Consider the following 17,705-nt stretch of genomic DNA (forward strand, 5'->3'; position numbering starts at 1 on the left):
AATTTGGAGTCCTCCTGTCCCCACCTATTTAGTGCTGAGACTACATCTGTGCACTGTCACATCCTGCTCAATAAAAAGTTAAAGGCCTTTAATCCCAGCACTCGGGAGACAGAGGCAGGCGGATCTCTGTAAGTTTGAGGCCAGCCTGGTTTACAGAATGAGTTCCAGCACAGGCTTCAAAGCTACACCGAGAAACCATGTCTTGAAAAACAAAACAAAACAAAAGGATATAAGGCCCTGGGGTTCTATCATATACCTCAAAAAGGAGAAAAAAAAAGTTAAGAAGTATTTAACTTTTAGCTGAGTCACTCTGCGAGTACGGAGCAGCGGCTAGGGAGACTTAGATCTACCTAACAAACCTCAAGATTACTTTTCTGGGAGAAGAGGGGATGGGGATAGGAGAATGAGACTGTCTCAGGCGGCCCAGGGTGGCCGCCATTTCACTGTCACTGAGGCTTACCTACCCTTCAACTCCTGATCCTTTCCACTACCTGAATGGTGGGATTAGCAGAATGCACCAAGCCATCGGGTTCTCAAGGTTCCTTTAAACCAAGAGAATTCAGAGTTTGAAGAGAGGAGGGGTAAGGACAGTGGGAAGCGTAAAGCTTTCCTGGTTTCCTGAAAACGTGGGCACGAGCGGAGCAGTGGATTTTCATTCCCTTCCTCCTGTCTAGAACTAAGAATTCCGCGTCTTCTAAAATGTTCTGTACCCCTGACTAACAAATCCTCATAACTGGAGTTGGAAGCTGAGGGTGTGTATTCCATGACTCGGCAAAGGAGGACAGGGTCAAGGCTTCTGAGCCTGCTGCACATCAGCACCCACAACAGGGCACTTCCGGTCCTCTTGTACCCTCCTTGCAATTATCCAAAGCCTGTAATGAGCTATAATGAGTTATCTCAGACTCAAGAAATACCTCCCACTCACGTCTGCACCATCTCTCTCCCCCATCTGAATCACTTCTGTACGTTTCTTTGACAACCAGCAGCCCATTGATATGCTCTAAAATCACACCTCCACATTTCTTGAAAAATACAATTGTGCCTCAAACACAGGCAAACTCAGATTCCAATTTCTTTAGCTCTATGCCGTCTTTAGAGACTTGGACAATCTAGTCCATGCTCATTTCCCTATGGAAATTCCACTAGTAGGAACAGGTTACTGGTCCCAAAGCCTGTGAGCCATCTCATTTGCGCTGGCCTTAGCATTCAAAGCTGATTATTACAAGTCTACGCGACCGTTTCAGCACCTGCCCCACGTACCAAAGTTGCTAAGTCACTTGAAATAGAGAATTCAGGTTTTTTTTGGTTCCGTGTTAAAGACTTAGAAGGCAAGCGGCTCCTTCCACAACATCTCCTTCAGCAAAGTTCCTGTACTTGGGGCCAAAAGAACAAGATACGGTTAGAGGTGTCAAGCTCGCTCTTAAACACAGCGACCTGCCTCGTTAGACCTAAAACCAGGAGCCAGGCGACGCCGTCACGTGACCTGTTTAATGGCGTCACAGGGACACGTGGTTCTAGATACTTCGCTCCCTCCCCCTCAGGGGTGGATTGTTGACAACGCCGCCAGCGGTCACGTGACCTTACGTCACCCCACCTCCTTTCCCTGAAATCTCAGGCTCCGGATGCGCCCGTCTCTCCCCGTCCGGCCGAACCTGAAACTAGCGACGGGGGGAGAGAGGCAAGGTAGCGTGCGGCCGCGGGCGGCCTCGGGCCCGTCGCGTTCGGCGTGACCAGGGAACGGGCTCGGCGCGGCTCCCCACAGGAAATCAACCCGGAAGACGGTCCCTGGCGCGGGCCGTGGCCGCGCGCGCGCCCGCTCGCCCCGCCCCCTCCCCCCTTCTCCCGCGGTGGTACTGGCGGAGGGCGGAGGGATCTAGAGGCGGCGGAGGGAGACGTCATTGCAGGGTTGTTTGTGCAGTCTCGGCGGCTGCGGCGACCCACAGTGATTCGGCCGCTGCGCCGGGGGGTGGGGGGACCGAAAGGGACTCTTTTCTTTCAGACTGACCGCGGGGCAGCTGCGGAGCATGTCGACCCCGGCCCGTAGGAGGCTCATGCGGGATTTCAAGCGGTAAGGGCCCTCGCCTTAGTCCAATATGACGGCCTCTTCCCTAACCCGCGGGACTGCAGGGCGGGGATCCGGGACATCTTCCCCCTAGTGACCCTGACGGACTGTGGGCCTGCGGGATCCACGGCAGCCCCGGCTTACCGGCGGTTCCCACTCCCTCGCCTGCTGCCTCCCTTTGAGTGAGGATGGTCGGTACTACTGCCTTCTGCCCTCCCCCTCCCCCCAAGGTAGGAAGGTGGCCATCGCAGGGCCTAGGTGTCCCTCAAGGCCCATCAAGGCCAGATGCCGACGCCTCCTAGCCCGCCTCTGCACCCTGCGGCGTCCCCTCCCCAGCCGGTGCGAGTGAGCTCCGCCTGAGGCTCGGGCCTCGCCTGGCGGACCAGTCCAGCTTTGTTCCAGCGCCCCACGGACTCCCGTTTGGAGCGGGGTTCGGGTGAATCCTGCCCCACGTCCCTTCCCTTTCTGCAGCGATGAGGGTGGGGTCTGCCGCGCGAGGGCCGGAGGTGGTTAGCCCATCCCCCCCCGAAACCCGACTCTGCCCCCGCCCACCTGGAAGGACCTTGAGAACTGGCTCGGAAAACCTGGGCCGGGAGATGGCCACTCCAGTGGCTGCCAGTGCCTTCTGGAACTGAGATCTGGCTGCCGAATAAAGGCCTATCTATAGCCTCCCGAGCCTGGAGAAATGCCTCCCGTCTGCCGGGAGCTCACCTGATACTCCACCTGGGCCTTCTTTTGGAAAATAGGGGATTGTTAGGAAATACAGGGCTTGGAGGAAGAAGATGACCTCTTCCCTCCTCTTCCAGTTGTTTCTTTCCGTGAAAACGTACGAGTGCAGAACAGTACCCGAAGTCCAGCGTCGAGATAGTCTTTAAAGTTTCTTTTCTGGTCAGACCTGCCGTGATTGAGACAAATCTGTAATATAAAAACTTAGATTTGCAGCTCAGGAAGTAACCTTCACTTCGCCATTATAGAGCCCTGTGTGAGGCGTTTGGAAGCCATTGTCTTGGGCCCTAGACAACTTCATCGTTTAATTCATTCGCTGCTGCTTTTAGCCACTTAAAAGTGGGGAGTCAAGCAGTAAGTAGTTCCGGTCAGCGGCCTAATCTGCTTGAGGTTGACCAAACAATACACTTTTTGTTGTCAAGTGCCCTGCCACCTGAAGATAACTTATTTCGTGTGTGTGCTTAATGGAGAGGTTGGTTTGGTTTTAATCTGACGGGCAAGGATGCCCTTTTTTGGTGCAAAAGTCAGCCAGGGCTTGAAGTCACTGTGTTTGATTAGCTCCGTGACTGAAATGCAAATAAAACTCCCCAGTTGCATCCATTGTTATCTCTTGTCCATTTTTGCAATTCCTGTACTTGATTCTAAGTTGAATACACCTTGCCTTTGGTGGTTTTCCACGGATCTTCAGGTTAAAAGAATTTGATGATGACCTCTGGTGAAGTCTCCTGGTCTTAGAGGTAGATTTTGCCTTCAAACAGCCTTTAAAATAGAGGCTGCTGGGAAAGCTAGCTGGAGCTTCTGGCTTCTTTAGAAAGCCAGTGTCTGAAGCACAGGGTGTGAAGTAAAACTTGCTTTCTAGTTACATTGAATGTGGTTTTTAGTCATTTAGCGTATACAGAGATTTGCTATGTTTTTGTGTTGTGCAGTGTCTGTGGTTAGGACTGGTGAGCCTTGAATGGTAGGAAAGGTGCGGGTTCTCTGTTTTGTTGTTTTTGTTTTTCGAGACAGGGTTTGTCAGTGTAGCCCTGACTGTCCTGGTCACTCTGTAGACCAGGCTGGCCTCCAACTCACAAGATACCTGATACCCAAGTGCTGGGTTTAAAGGTGTGCACCACCACCTCCTGGCATAAGCTGCTGGTTCTCTAGCAGTAGTTTTTACTGTTGAGATTGTAAGCCCTCAGTGGGTTAAGAGTGCAGTCTGGAAACATGAGTTCTTCAAGAGCCCGTATCTTAAATCTTGCTATGCGAAGAGGGATGATCTCTTAGGCCTTTGTAGTTAGAGATCACTTTAGTATTAATGTGTGCATTAACCTGGTTGACTCATTTAAGTTGTGGTTCATTCCCACTCCAACAATAACAAGGTCAATCTAGCCAGTCTCTCAGAATAGGCTCAGTAGAATTTGACCTCCCTGACCTTTATGTTCAACTCTGAAAATGACCACTCTGGATTTCCAGATTGCAAGAGGACCCGCCTGTGGGGGTCAGTGGTGCACCATCTGAAAACAACATCATGCAGTGGAACGCAGTTATATTTGGGTGAGTTGAACTACTAGTTATCCGGGGATAGCTGTGTGGGGCCTCCCTAAGAAAAGTAAGTACATGAGCACTAAGGAAAGAGGTTGAAGTAGAAATTCTCTTGGCTGGGGGTATTATCACTTCTTTTAAGAAGCTGTGGTTGGACCCAGGGCCTCATGTGCTTGCTTACTAGTGCTCCATCACTACGCTGTACACCCAACCCCTGAAACATTTTATTGAGTCTGGGACAGTTATATAAAATTGCTTTGCTTCTTGCCGTTATATATAGCTTTATGTGATTTTCTTTCACTTGAGCCAGGGTGTTGAAATGTTGCCCAGGGTGATTTTGAACTGGGCTGCAGTGATCCTCTTGCTTTAGGCCCTCAAGTAGCTGGGATTGTGGGAGTAGGACACTGTACTTGCCTATGATACTAATTAACAGCCAATCCAGGTAACTGATAAAAACTAGGGTTCAGAGGCTTTAAGTGAAGCTTGCCTACCATGTATACAGTCCTGGGTTTGATCCCCAGCACTAAAAATAAGTAAATATTTTAAATTAAATGGAGTGATGAAGGAGATGAAATAAATGATCTCGTTCAGTGTTTGTGCTCATGTTACTGGGGGTGTAAAAAGGCTTGGAACCAAATACCAAGACCTTTGCTGTGACAAGAGTTTCAGCTACAAATCATCTGTGTCCTGAGCAGAAATGTGTTAGCATGCGTGATGGTGGCGTTGAACCAGGCCACTTTCCACACTGCAGACAAATGCTCCATCACCAAGCTACACTCAGCCCCTTAAAGTGATATTTTGAGGTGGACTATTGACAGGGTTGGCGTGCAGCCCTTTGATTCAGCACTTGGAGACTAAAGTCCAGGCTGCATAATAGAACCTTCTCACAAAAAAGCAAAACAAAAATGCAGAAGATCTACATGAGTTTCCCAGATTGTCCTCAAACTTAGAATCCTCTTGCCTCAACCTTCCCAGCGCATGGGCCACCATACTTAATACATCCTTAAATTCCTATTTATTATTTGTGTATGTGTGTGTGTGAGACCGTGTGACTGTATATATGACTGTGTGAGTGAGTGTAGGTGCCTGTAACACACAGCACTCAATATAAAGGTGTAAGATGGCAACTATTAAGTCACTTCTGCTCCTTCATCATGGCTTCCAGGGATAGCATAGCAAGCACTTTTACTTACTGAACCATCTTGCAAGCCCTGCATATCCTTTTTGATTTAAAACATAATCTTTGATTATGTGTGTCTGTTGGTATGTATGGGATTGTGGGAATTTGCCACTACAACAGACTGCGGTATGGTTTTATAGTCAGTCCAGGTAATTGATTAAAAACTGGGATTTTAAAGGGATGTCATGTACAGGAGAGCAGGTGCCAATGTAAGACAGGCAGGCAGGGGTAGGGAGTCATATCACCTGAAGCTGTAGTTAGTTATGAGCTGCCTGAATGGGTGCTAGGAACAAACTCCTGTAAGAGTTTCGGATACTCTTAATCACTGAGCCATCTTAGTGATGGGAGACTGGGAATGTAGCTCAGTTGGTGGAGTGCTTGTCCAGCATTCTCGAAGCCCTGGGTTCGGCCATCTGTAACCATACCCCTTGGAAGACAGGCAGAAGGATCACAAATTAAGAGCCCATAACAAGACCTTATATCAAGAAAGTCAAAATAGTTAGGTGTACTGGCTCATACTTATAAATCCTAGCACTTAGGAGTCTGAGGCAGGGGCATTGCTTCAGGGTCAGGCCAGCCTGACCTGACCATGATACCCCATTTTTTCTCTGTGTTACACCATCCCTTTTTTAAATATTAGTTTGAGACAGGTTATTACCAGGTTGCTCAGGATGGTCTCATTTTTCCTGTGTATGCCAGGCAGACCTCAAACTTGACATCCTCCTGCTTCAGGCTCCTGAGTATCTGGGATTATAAGTGTATGGCATCATGCCCACTTTTGTATACTGTTGTTTTGGTTTGGGGTTTTTCGAGACAGGGTTTCTCTGTGTAGCAGCCTAGACCAGGCTTACTCTGTAGACCAGGCTGACCTCGAACTCAGAGACCTGCCTCTCTGCTGGGATTAAAGGTACGTGCCTCCACCACCCAATTTTGCAGCAAAATCATAGACAAGTTTGTTGAGCAAAATATCCTTTGGGGAGAAGAAATTGAACATTAAAAAGTTATTTGTGCTCTCTTGTCAGTAAAGGACTGAGGCTGTGCGTTGGCCTGGGTGTACAGCTCCTTGGGTAGCAGGATGACTGCGGCCTTTTCTGGTCTCCCAGCTTCTTCCCTCCTGGGACAGAAAAGGCAGAGTAAAGAATGTCTCTTAACCAGAAATCTTCTTCTTTTCAGACCAGAAGGGACACCCTTTGAAGATGGTGAGTAATTGTTAATTATTTTCTACATGATATTAAATGGGTGCATTTAAGTCAGAGATTCGAATACCAACACACCTTTTTGAAGCCTTTGGTGTTCTAAGTAAGCACTCCACTGTCAATCTCTCCCCGACTCCTGAATCCATAGTTACCAGTAGCTTCACTACTTAGCACGTGTAACACCCAAAGCATTCTGCAGTCTTTTGCAAGTTGGTTTTATCTAACAGGAGCCAGGGAAATGGGGGAGAATGGTTCAAATCTGTAACCAAAATTACATTTATTAAATTGATTTAATAAATTTTCTCTAATTATAGTGGATCTTAAAAAATTAACAGCTTGGGGCTGGAGAGATGGCTCAGTGGTTTAAGAGCATTGCCTGCTCTTCCAAAGGTCCTGAGTTCAATTCCCAGCAACCACATGGTGGCTCACAACCATCTGTAATGAGGTCTGGTGCCCTCTTCTGGCCTGCAGTCATACACATAGACAGAATACTGTATACATGATAAATAAATAAATATTTAAAAAAAAAATTAACAGCTTTGCTGTAATTATCAAAGTGACTTCAGAATTTATCTTATTAACATATTTGACAAGAATAATGACTGTGAACTGTTTGTCAGGGGATAACCTGAAAGTCTAATAAACAAGTGATACTGTACTTGGACTTTGAAATATTGCCTGTTGAAGAAGAATAGGGCCGATCTAGGCATAAGTCTTAGACAGAAGTGCTGTAAAATAATCTAGATCTGTATTTGAGATGGATCTCACTGTAGCCCCTTCTGGTGACTGGGACTCAGAGAAAATCCTCCTGCCTCTGCCACCTAAGTGCCAGGATTGTCCTCTTTCTTACTAAACATGTATGCATGCGTTAGAGATATATGCCACACTGCCATACTTGTTTCTAGGTAGGGATGAGGAGTCCAAGGAGGTACCAGATGACTCTAGCAGCTGTCTTGTTTTTAAGCTCTCTCAGGATTTCTCAGTTGTGTTCAATCCACAAACCCTTCCTGGTGTCTGAGTCCTCTTTCAGGAGATTCTGTGACCATCTTGATACTAACTATTGACTTTCATTGCTGATATAGAAACAGTCTGAGCTAGATCTGTACCTAAGTAATTGAGCATCTAAGAGCAAGTTGAGACCTTGACCCACACATTCTAAACAGTCGCTGCTTTCTTTGCATGGTAAAATGTCTTGGTGACAGCGGGAATTGCTGGTGACCTCTCAGTCTGCTCCTTGATGTTGTGCATGATGACAGCACATGACAAAACCACTTCTGCGGTTGAGTCGGTCACAGCTTGGCTGCTGGTGTGCTCATGGAACATGCTTACTTGAAAGGATGACTGACAGACCTGGAGAAGTAGCTGGGTGATGGAGTGTGTGGCTGCCATGGCCTGGGTCTAGTCTCTAGCATTGTCAAAGATTGACAAAACCAAACTTTATCCAAAGTACAGCAGAGTTTAGTGTAATTGAGTACAGAATGTTTATTGATAAGATTGTAGATGGTTCATTGCAACGAACCTTTAAAAAAAAATCTTGTGCAATAGCAAACCAGTCTAAAAGGGCTATAAAAACCACATATTGTATGAGGCCAGATTTTACGTACTATACTAAAATCAAAAAATAGATTGCAACAGATTGTATTGAGATAAGAGAACACAGCTGTCTTCTTTAAACCAAGTCTTAAAGAGAATTGTAAAAATGAATAATGATGTACCTATCGCTAGCATGTTTTTAAGTATATTATTTAGCATGTCTATAAGTATATTTAGGTTAATTGTAAGGCTCAGTTCTTCTTGATGAATTGTAGGATTTTCTGAGTTATTCTGTTTTGATAGCTTAAGAATGACCCTCCAGGTGTGTCAGGCTAGCTCTCATCACTGAGCTGACATTGTTCCAACCCCATTCTGTATTGAGACAAGGTACTGCAGAGTTGTCCATGCTGGCCTAGAACTTGAAATCCTCTTGTCTCAGCTGTCTGTGTAGCAAGGGTTACAGTATTTCCCATGCACCCCACCCCACCCAGACTTGAACCTGCTCACTAGGCAAGGGTTCTGTCACTGAGCCATGTCCCCAGCTGTCAGATCACAGTTTCTAGTATAAGCTCCAGTAGGTATCACCAGTGGCTTATTGGAGGCAGTCTGTGCAGAAACACAGATCCAGTTGTTTATATCTCAGAGATTTTTACAGTCACTATTTTAATTAAATGCTGCTTTTAAAAACATTTTAGTTGGGCAGTAGTGATGCATGTCTTCAATCCCAGTGCTCAGGAAGCAGAGACAGATGAGTCTCTATGAGTTTCAGACCAACCTGGTCTACAGGGCTGTTATACAGAGAAACCCTGTCTCAAAAAAAAAAAACAAAAAAACAAAAAAACAAATTTTAGAAATCAGAAAGTGGTAATAATTAAACCAAATTATTTTCTAATTGTTCTACCACTCGGTACTGTCTGACTCTTTAGAGTTCTTGTATCTGTTGCCATGGTGAGTTATCATAGAATGCTGTTCTGTTCACCTCAGTTTCATGAATCTACTCCTTGCCCATAGTGGGATTAATACTGCTGAGTGGTCTTGAGACCAATAAACTTAAGATTAACTATCCCATACTTGTGCTTGAAATTGTATATGGTCCAGCTGTTTTTATAAATTGCAAAAATTAAAATGTAAGCTTCAAATATGTAAGGGCAGGAGGTGTAGGTCAGTGAAGAGTATATTTTTGAGATATCTATGAGGCCCTTGGTTTGATCCTCAGACAGTGTTAACTGTCTCAGTTACCTCTATTAATATATGTGCACATAAGAAATAAGGCTTAGCTTTGTTTGGCTTCTTTCTATCTTTAACCTCTAACCCAAATTTCCAGCCAACCGCAACAACAAAAAGTAACAAAATGGAGATTGTGTTCCAATCTATGAGGAGTAAAGAAGTAAACTAGCCAGTTTGTTTTTAGCATGTTCAAATGACGGAGACAGAAGTACCTTTCCTATCAGTACCCAGGCCTAAGCTGTCCTTTGCAGTTGGTAATCAGCTCTCAGACTCCTTTGGCACCCTCCTTTTAAGCTATAAACTTTCTAGTTCCTTAAGTATGAATTTTTAAAATTTTAGTAGTTAGGGCCCAGTAGCCTTTCAGAAATACGACATTCAGAGGGTAAAGGAGTTGGCCCCACAAACTCTGACAACCTGAGTTTACTCTCAGAGGACTGGTCAGTCCTCTGAGATGGCCAGTTCAAGGCCATCCTTGGCTACTTAGGTGGGAGGAAAGAACTAAACTTCAGAACAAAGTTGACCTCTGACCTCCACACACACATACCCTGGTGTGATGCCCATCTGCACACACAAATCATGCACCCCAATCAGTCATTCAGCTAAATGTGACTGTTACACTTCGACACTTCTGTAGTAGCCCATGAAAATGTTTGTCCTCCAAGTGCTTGCCAGCATCGCTTGTCCACAATCTAACACAGAAGTATGTTAGATGTTCTGTATGCTAAGAGTTCTCCAGCTAATGTGTGGTTGTGCAAAATCTGATACGGAATTAAGATTTATTTAAAAGTAATGTTTGTCTTTACTGTAATTTGGTTTGTTTTCTACCTAGGTACCTTTAAACTAGTGATAGAATTTTCTGAAGAATATCCAAATAAACCACCAACTGTTAGGTTTTTATCCAAAATGTTTCATCCAAATGGTAAGTAGCAGCTTCTTAGATTTTTTTTTTCCAGTGATGGGAGGAGGGTGTTGGAGGGTTTGTCCCTCCCCGTGGATATAGCTTAGGGCCTGTTTTCAGATACTGTTTCCATGCCCGTGTTAGCCACAGTTTTGTTGCTAGAATCCTAACAAGGTTCCATGTGTGAGGTAAAGTAATTGTAATAACATCTGAATTAAAAGTAATAAACATCTATTTGCTTAAAGAACAAAAACTTCCCCGGAAATTTGGCTTCTGAAAACATCACATTCAAGCTGAGGGTGGGCAATCAGGAGTTCAAGGCCATCCTCAGCTACTTCGCAGCTTCAGAGTCAGCCTGGCCTTCGATGAGACCCTGTCTCCCAAAATAAAAATACAGATTTTAGGGCCTTCAAAATGTCTCAGTAGGTAAGGGTACCTTGCAATCAAGTCTGACAGCTGAGTTCAATCCCCAGGACTCCTGTGATAGAGAGATCTTCTGACCTCCACACATGTTACTCATTTCTGATGAACACTCATTTCTGCGTGTGCACACTCAAATGAGTAAAAAGATAAATGATGGGATCTCATAGCCATGCTGGCCTTCATTTTGATGTATATATTCAAGGATGACTTTGAACTCAGGATCTCCTGGTTTCAGGTCTGAGTGCTCACATGCAGATACAGATGCCACCACACCCAGTTTAAGTAGTACTAGGGATCAAACTCCAAGTTTACACAGTAGGCAAGCACTCCACAGACTGAGCTACATCCCCAGTCCTGGGTTGACAGACAGACAGACAGATGTACATACAGTCTTTGCCATTCTATTTGTCCATTTTTATTTATTATTTATTTATTTGATTTTTCCAAACAGGGTTTCTCTGTGTAGCCCTGCTGTCCGGGAATTGTTTTGTAGCTCAGACTGGTCTTGAACTCAGTGATCCACCTGAGTGCTAGTATTAAAGGTGTGCACCAGCGCACCCAGCCTACTTATCCATTTTAATTACACAATTCAGTAGAGTTTTAGTATAGTCACAGGCACAGTAAAACCATCAAAATGACCAATTTCCCTTTCTCTTGTGAGATAACAATCTGGATGTTTTATGTTAATGAATTCTTAACACATGGCCCTTACTGACTTCATCTACATAGACCTTTTGTCTGTTGTGGTTCAACTGTATCCCCAGCCTTGTAGCTGTCATTTGTCTCTGTTGCTTGAATAATGTTTTATTATACTGTTTAGATATATTCTGTTTACCTGTTAATCAGTTGATGGACATTTGGATTCAGGTTTTCTTGTGGCATCTTAAAAAAATCAAAACTAGTTCAAAATTTTAAAATTATCAAATGTTGTTATGGGTATGACATTTGTTTCTATAGAGCTGATGAGAAACGTCTGACTTCTACTTTTAGACCAAAAGATCTGGACTGAGGTTAACCGTTAGTAATACTGAGCACACAGAGAGCAAGGTGAGGCCAGGAGAGTGGATATGATTTTCCAGAGATGAGTAATGGGGATAGAAGAGGAAACCCTAGGATGGAGCCCTGAGGAAAGGCAGGCGCACACACACAAAACATACACACTCACACTCCTTAACCCTGTTGGTATAGAGACTATTATGGTCACTGGGGTGTTTCAGTTTGGCCATACTTCAGGAGTAGTGGAATATGCTTATAATCTCAACACTTGGGAGGAGTCTCTCCCTCGGACTTCTGAAGTGAGCCAGATAATAACATAACTTTTCAGAACACGTTTTCCTATAAGACAGAAGAGTTTGGTTACTGCCTGATGTTCAGAACTTGTGTTCTCTTAACTAGGATGAGTCGGTGGTAACTAACTTGAGTGTTGTCTTTGCAGTGTATGCTGATGGTAGCATATGTTTAGATATTCTGCAGAACCGATGGAGCCCCACATACGATGTCTCTTCCATCTTAACTTCAATTCAGGTAAGTGTGTGTTTCAGAAGCATCACAACTTCTCCATAGTCTGTGGGTCACAACCAGTTACTTAGAGCAGACTAACAACCAAGGAAGCAAATCACCAGCCTGCACCCAGGAGCTAATGCAGCACTCAGACAAGGTCCTGAGGCTGGACTGTTCTGCACTTTTCTTAGTTGACATATGAGGTCTAATCCACAACTTGTTTGCTCTGGCAGTCGTGGTGTCTCTTGTTGCCTAGGCTGACCCATGGATGACTTTTAATCTCTGATCCTTCATCCTCTCTTCCTGAGTGCTGCAGGTGCAGGCGTATGTGCCTAGTCACAACCTGTTCTTAATCATGCTACACATTGTCACAGGTCAGACTTACTCATGCCCACATAGTACCTTGGGGTGGGGGGTGGTAAAGATGATTGATTGCTTAGAAAACCATAGGGATCTCTAGGAACTGCCAAATCAAAGAACTGTGACCTGTTTTGTCCCATCCAGGAAAGTCTGTTTGTGAAAAGGGCAGTAGCTGTTTACCAGTGAGTCTGGGGATGCTGTTGTAGCTGTGCTGATTTGAGGGGAACAAAAGATGTTTTGATTTATGTCCATCTTCCTGAGCCTTCTCCTCTACTGTTAGTTCTCATCTCTAGAGAACATGATTATGATGTTTCATTGACCTTTGTTCATACCTACTTTCCCACTACCTGTCTGTCCTGCTTACCCTCTGTCCATCTGTCCCATCCCTGTGTGTTGTATCCTCCTCCCCCAACAGCCTTCCACCATAATCCACTTCTGTCTCCATGTTCCACGTATTTAAAGGTATATTCTACATAGAAGAGCAACCATTACCTTAAGTTGCTTATTACTCTCTGCTCTTCCCTTCCTACTGTGGTCAACTTTACTATTCCATTCCCTTCTTGCTAAGCGTGTTTCATTTATCAAAGGAACAAGGCTTGCTTGCCTATAGATTTGCTGAGTGTCCACTGTAATATTTAGGCCTGGGGGGGTGTGGTTAGGAGTAAAGCACCTAGTATGCTAGAGACCTGATAACAGTTACTAAGGTATTATGGGTGTTGCAGTTTATTTCCTGGTGAGGAAGTTCTTATATGTTAATGAAGATTGTACTTGGCTGATTTCCTTGAAATGGGAGGTCTCAAGGCACTGGGAGATGTTTTGGAAGCTTATGTTCTTGAGCAGCAGAAACCTGTTTCATGCCATTCCTCATGGTTTTGAGGACCTAAAAAAATGGCATAGGAACTTCCAAATAATTCTGTTTTGAATAATTTTTTGTCCTCATCTGAGCTCTGTTAATATAACACATAACTGAAAAACATTCTCTTCTTTCTTCTAGTCTCTGTTGGATGAACCAAATCCAAACAGTCCAGCGAATAGCCAAGCAGCACAGCTTTATCAGGAAAACAAGCGGGAGTATGAGAAGAGAGTTTCGGCCATTGTTGAGCAAAGCTGGAATGATTCATAATAGACACCTGGTCTGTTCATCTTTTCATCGTTGTTGTGTATAATTTACCTCCCAGTAGAAAGGCTAGCAAGTTTTAAGTGCCACGGGTTTTAAGGATTCTGCAGAGAAAAAAGAAAAAGTCCTTCAGTTTAGAACCTACAAAAGCTTGTGTATCTTGATTAATGTACTTTTTATTGCATGGTGTGAACTAAGTTATTGCTGCATAAATTTGTAATATATCCTGTTTGTATTTTTTTCCAAGTGTATAATGTTGGTGTGGAGTTTTCATGACAGAATATACACATTTTGTAAATCTGTACTTTTTTCAAATATTGAATGCCTTATTTTTGAATTCTTTAGATTTTTAAATTGGAGAAAAGCACTTAAAGTTTTTTATATATGAATATTACATGTAAAGCTGTTAAAATACATAACTTCAGTGCAAGAGACTTTGTCACTTGTTTCCTTATCTGTGCAGGAGGGACTGAGAAGTCTCTAGCTCTCCACCAGTTGAGAGCTTCATTTCCAACTGCAGAAGATCATACTTATATTTTATCAAGAAAGTCTGCAAATTTGATTCCAAAACCAATTCTGATCTCCGGCTTTATTTTGAATGTACTTCTGTTAGTTCAGTTGACTAATTATAGACTTACTGGTCTGATTCTGTCCAGCTCTGTATTTGGGCCACTTGTTAACGTGCGTTTCTCATGTTAAACTGTACCTATTGTGACTTCACAATTGGCACTCGCCACAAGCAGAGCTGATGTACTCTGCAGTGTGGCAGCACCTTCACAGGCTTTTGATTAAAAAGAAAGTAAAACCATCACCATTTACCAGACGCCGTGCCGCAGTATTAACAATGGCCGGTTGCATTGGTTTGAGCAAGGCAGAGATTTGGAAGGAATCTTGGTGTAACTTGAATATTTGAAAACTACCTTTTAATGCAGCTGCGCGCTACCTGTTTTTTCTGGAACTGTTGAGCACCAGGGCCTGCCGAGTTGCTTCTCACCTCCTCAGTTGTATACAAGTTGTACTGCATCTTAGTTTACTGGATAGATTTAAAACACAGTATTGTAGAAAGCTAATACAAAGCTATCCTATGCCTTCAAATAGTATAGAAAATGGAAAATATACAAGTAAATTCTGTTGAACCACTTGTGTAGTCTCTCTAGTAGTTGAAACAGCTATTGCAGTGAGCCTGAGTTTCTTGTCATCCCTACCAGCCTTCTAGAGACGTGCTCTGGTAACCTCTCTGTTGGAAAATTGGGTTGCAGAATGACCAAGTCTTCTGTTCACAAGCAAAGTTTAAAACGGGGATGAATAAGAACTGGTTCTTCCCTTTAGAAGTTACTCCTCCGAGGGGCTGATGGTTCAGTGGTTAATAGCATGTACTGTTTCCTCAAGAATCCGAGCTCCTTTCCCTGCACTCACTTCAGACAGTTCCAAGCTGCCTGTGACTCCAGCTCCAGGAGGATCCAAAGCTCATAATTTAAATTAATACAGAAAAATGTCTAGCTATTAAGCAGAGCGTAGTGGCACATATACTCAGGAGGTGGGGGAGGGAGGGATCATGGGTTTGAGCCTGGTCTACGTGGTGAGTTCCAGGCCACTCAGGGGCTACATAGTGAGACCCACCCCACGTGTGATGATTCTGCCATTTAGCTCTAAAACTCTTTCCCTCCAGTGACCCAGACTGTAAATAAGCAGTACCTGTGAGGGATTCTCCTATTGAGCTAAACTCTCCTGGATACTGTGTCAGCACTGCAGTTTTTTTGTTTTTGTTTTGTTTTGTTTTTTTTCAAGATCAGGAGCCTGTTTGGCTTTGGAGCCTGTCCTGGAACTCGCTCTGGAAACCAGACTGGCCTCAGACTCACAGATCCGCCTGCCTCTACCTCCCAAGTGCTGGAATCAGAGGCCTGTGCCACCATGGCCGGACTGATAAGCCTTTACCATACAGAAATGTTTGTTTTTACTCTCTAGCTTTGTACAGCAAGGAGCTAGAACTACTATTGATGTAGATTTGCATTGGGGTTTAGGTGACCTGTGATGTGGATCTCCAGTAATGGCTGGCAGAGAACAGTCCCTATGGCACTGTTCCTGAACTTCAGGGACCTAAGTACACAGAGATGAGGTGTCTCATTCAGGTCAGCGGCTGGAAATGAACTGCCGTTGGAGGAGTTTGACTCTGGAACCATTAAGGAAAATCCAGGGTAATTTCACTTGTGGGGACATACTTAACTTGATAAAGAGTTACACAGAGACTTTGCAGTGGAAGAGTTTTCCTTGTCATTTTCTACCTTCACACACATACCCCATGTCAAAAAGTCTAGCCAGAGAAACTTCCCTGGTTTCTCTATAAAGGACCAATTTCTCTGAACTATTCCCCCCCTCCAGGAAATCTCCTTGCCTGGAGCTCCTCAAGCCTAGCCCATTCACAACAAGATGGTTTCATTCATACACGTACCTTCCAGTGGCTGGCTGTGAGATTGCTCAGGGAGTGAAGGTGCTTGATGCCAAGCCAGAGTCAGATCTCAGGGACCCCAGAAAGAGAACTGACTTCCGCAAACTGTCCTCTGACCTCTAACCACAACCTGGTACATGTGCTCTCACAAACACAAAATCAGTGTAATTTAAGGTCTGAGGACCGATGTAAACAAACTCATGGGTGGGAAGTAATAAAACTGAGAGTGATGGTCTGTGCTCAGTAAGCGAAGTACCCACCTACTCAGTGTGTTGTGTTCTAGGGGAACCAAGGCTTGAGCCGGGGTCCTTGAGTGCCAGATGAGCACTTTACAAGTGAGTGACAGTAACACCGGAGACTGGAGAGGTGGCCCAGTGTTAGAGAACACACTGCTCTTGAGGAAGACTTGAGTTCCTAGCACCCATGCCAGGTAGCTCACCTGTAACTTGAGGGGCACCACCACTCATGGACACAGATACACACATAAAGACTTAAAAGAACACGGGTATATAGCTCTGTATTTGGGAGACTGAGGCAGGATCATTGCCATGAGATTGGTGCTATCTGGGCTACACAGAGATCCTGTCTCTGGAAAGAAACATCTGGACTCAAATTTTGAGGTACCAGGAATCAAAATGGCCTTGGGCATGCTAGGCAAAGTATTCTATCAGTGAACTCTATTACCTACCTAGCCCTGGGATGCTTTGATGTTTCAGTTTTCCTAGTTTTGGGAGCAGACAGTGTGGGTCACAATTCTTTCTATTGTGTCCAGCCATTGGATGTGTCACGTGGGTTAAGTGTGTAAATAGAAGTCGAGTAGTTCAAGCTGTAGAATTTGTGCAGAATTGTAGGAGAGAAACGTGTGCCAGGGTTAAGCATAGTTCCCATCCAGTTAGGGAGAAAATGTGCTCCCATCTACCAGTAGAGATTATTTTCTGTCCCAGTCAGTTTATGACAAAGCAAAGATAGCAGAAATCATGTAACTGAAAAGACTGGCCTTTCTTTCACCTCTACCCTTTGAGGGAAGAAGAGGTAACTGAAGGCAAGTGCCATTTTTAGTAAGTTCTTCACATCGTTACAATAACTGAAAAATAGTAAAGTCTTGATCCTGCTTCTGCTCAGGATAGCCAGGGAATTGATTTTAGTTGGATCAAAAAGATAAACGGCCTATGTCTTCTACAAATGGGTGTGTCAGCAGTCCATGCACAGTTCAGCTTTAGCTCCCGGCACCCTCTGTATACAGAAGGTTCAGACTTGGATGAACCTAACTGCCATTTATTACATAACTGACACTCTGGCTGCATGGCACTTACCAGACAGTGACTCGCTGAGAAAGAACTTACATGGTCACAACACCACACCTCTGGACTGGGTGTGTGGCTCGGTGGTAGAGCACCTGCTGGAGCAAGTACACGGATCTGGGTTTGATCCCCAGCCACCCCTACACACTATGCTGCATAGCTCAGATGGAAGTGAATCCCTCCACTGTGGATCAGAGCCTGTCTGTGAGCTC

General features: G+C 44.5%; 2 protein-coding genes across 4 annotated transcripts in view; one reads left to right on the forward strand and one right to left on the reverse strand.

The window, feature by feature from the left end:
* Window positions 1–1,469, reverse strand: part of Cdkl3 (cyclin dependent kinase like 3) — a 107,432-nt gene extending 105,963 nt beyond the window's left edge. For both annotated transcript variants that reach the window (XM_087910658.1, XM_087910660.1), the window contains exon 1: window positions 1,261–1,469. The gene's annotated coding sequence lies outside the window, so the exon portion shown is untranslated. The remainder of the gene's footprint in view (window positions 1–1,260) is intronic.
* A 195-nt stretch (window positions 1,470–1,664) lies between these two features.
* Ube2b (ubiquitin conjugating enzyme E2 B) lies at window positions 1,665–14,885 on the forward strand. 2 transcript variants are annotated; one of them, XM_048437630.3, is made up of 7 exons: window positions 1,665–1,683; window positions 2,000–2,068; window positions 4,244–4,324; window positions 6,666–6,691; window positions 10,278–10,367; window positions 12,205–12,293; window positions 13,624–14,885. In XM_048437630.3, exons 2-7 carry the CDS (start codon window positions 2,025–2,027, stop codon window positions 13,750–13,752), a joined length of 459 nt encoding a protein of 152 aa, XP_048293587.1. In that variant the 5' UTR covers window positions 1,665–1,683; window positions 2,000–2,024; the 3' UTR covers window positions 13,753–14,885. The 2 variants fall into 2 exon arrangements, with proteins under 2 accessions (XP_048293587.1, XP_087766790.1); XM_087910664.1 differs by lacking the exon at window positions 1,665–1,683 and having other exon boundaries at window positions 1,910–2,068.
* The last annotated feature ends 2,820 nt before the right edge of the window (window positions 14,886–17,705 follow it).

The sequence above is a fragment of the Myodes glareolus genome, chromosome 9, assembly GCF_982192425.1.
Source record: "Myodes glareolus chromosome 9, mMyoGla1.1, whole genome shotgun sequence".
Taxonomy (NCBI): domain Eukaryota; kingdom Metazoa; phylum Chordata; class Mammalia; order Rodentia; family Cricetidae; genus Myodes; species Myodes glareolus.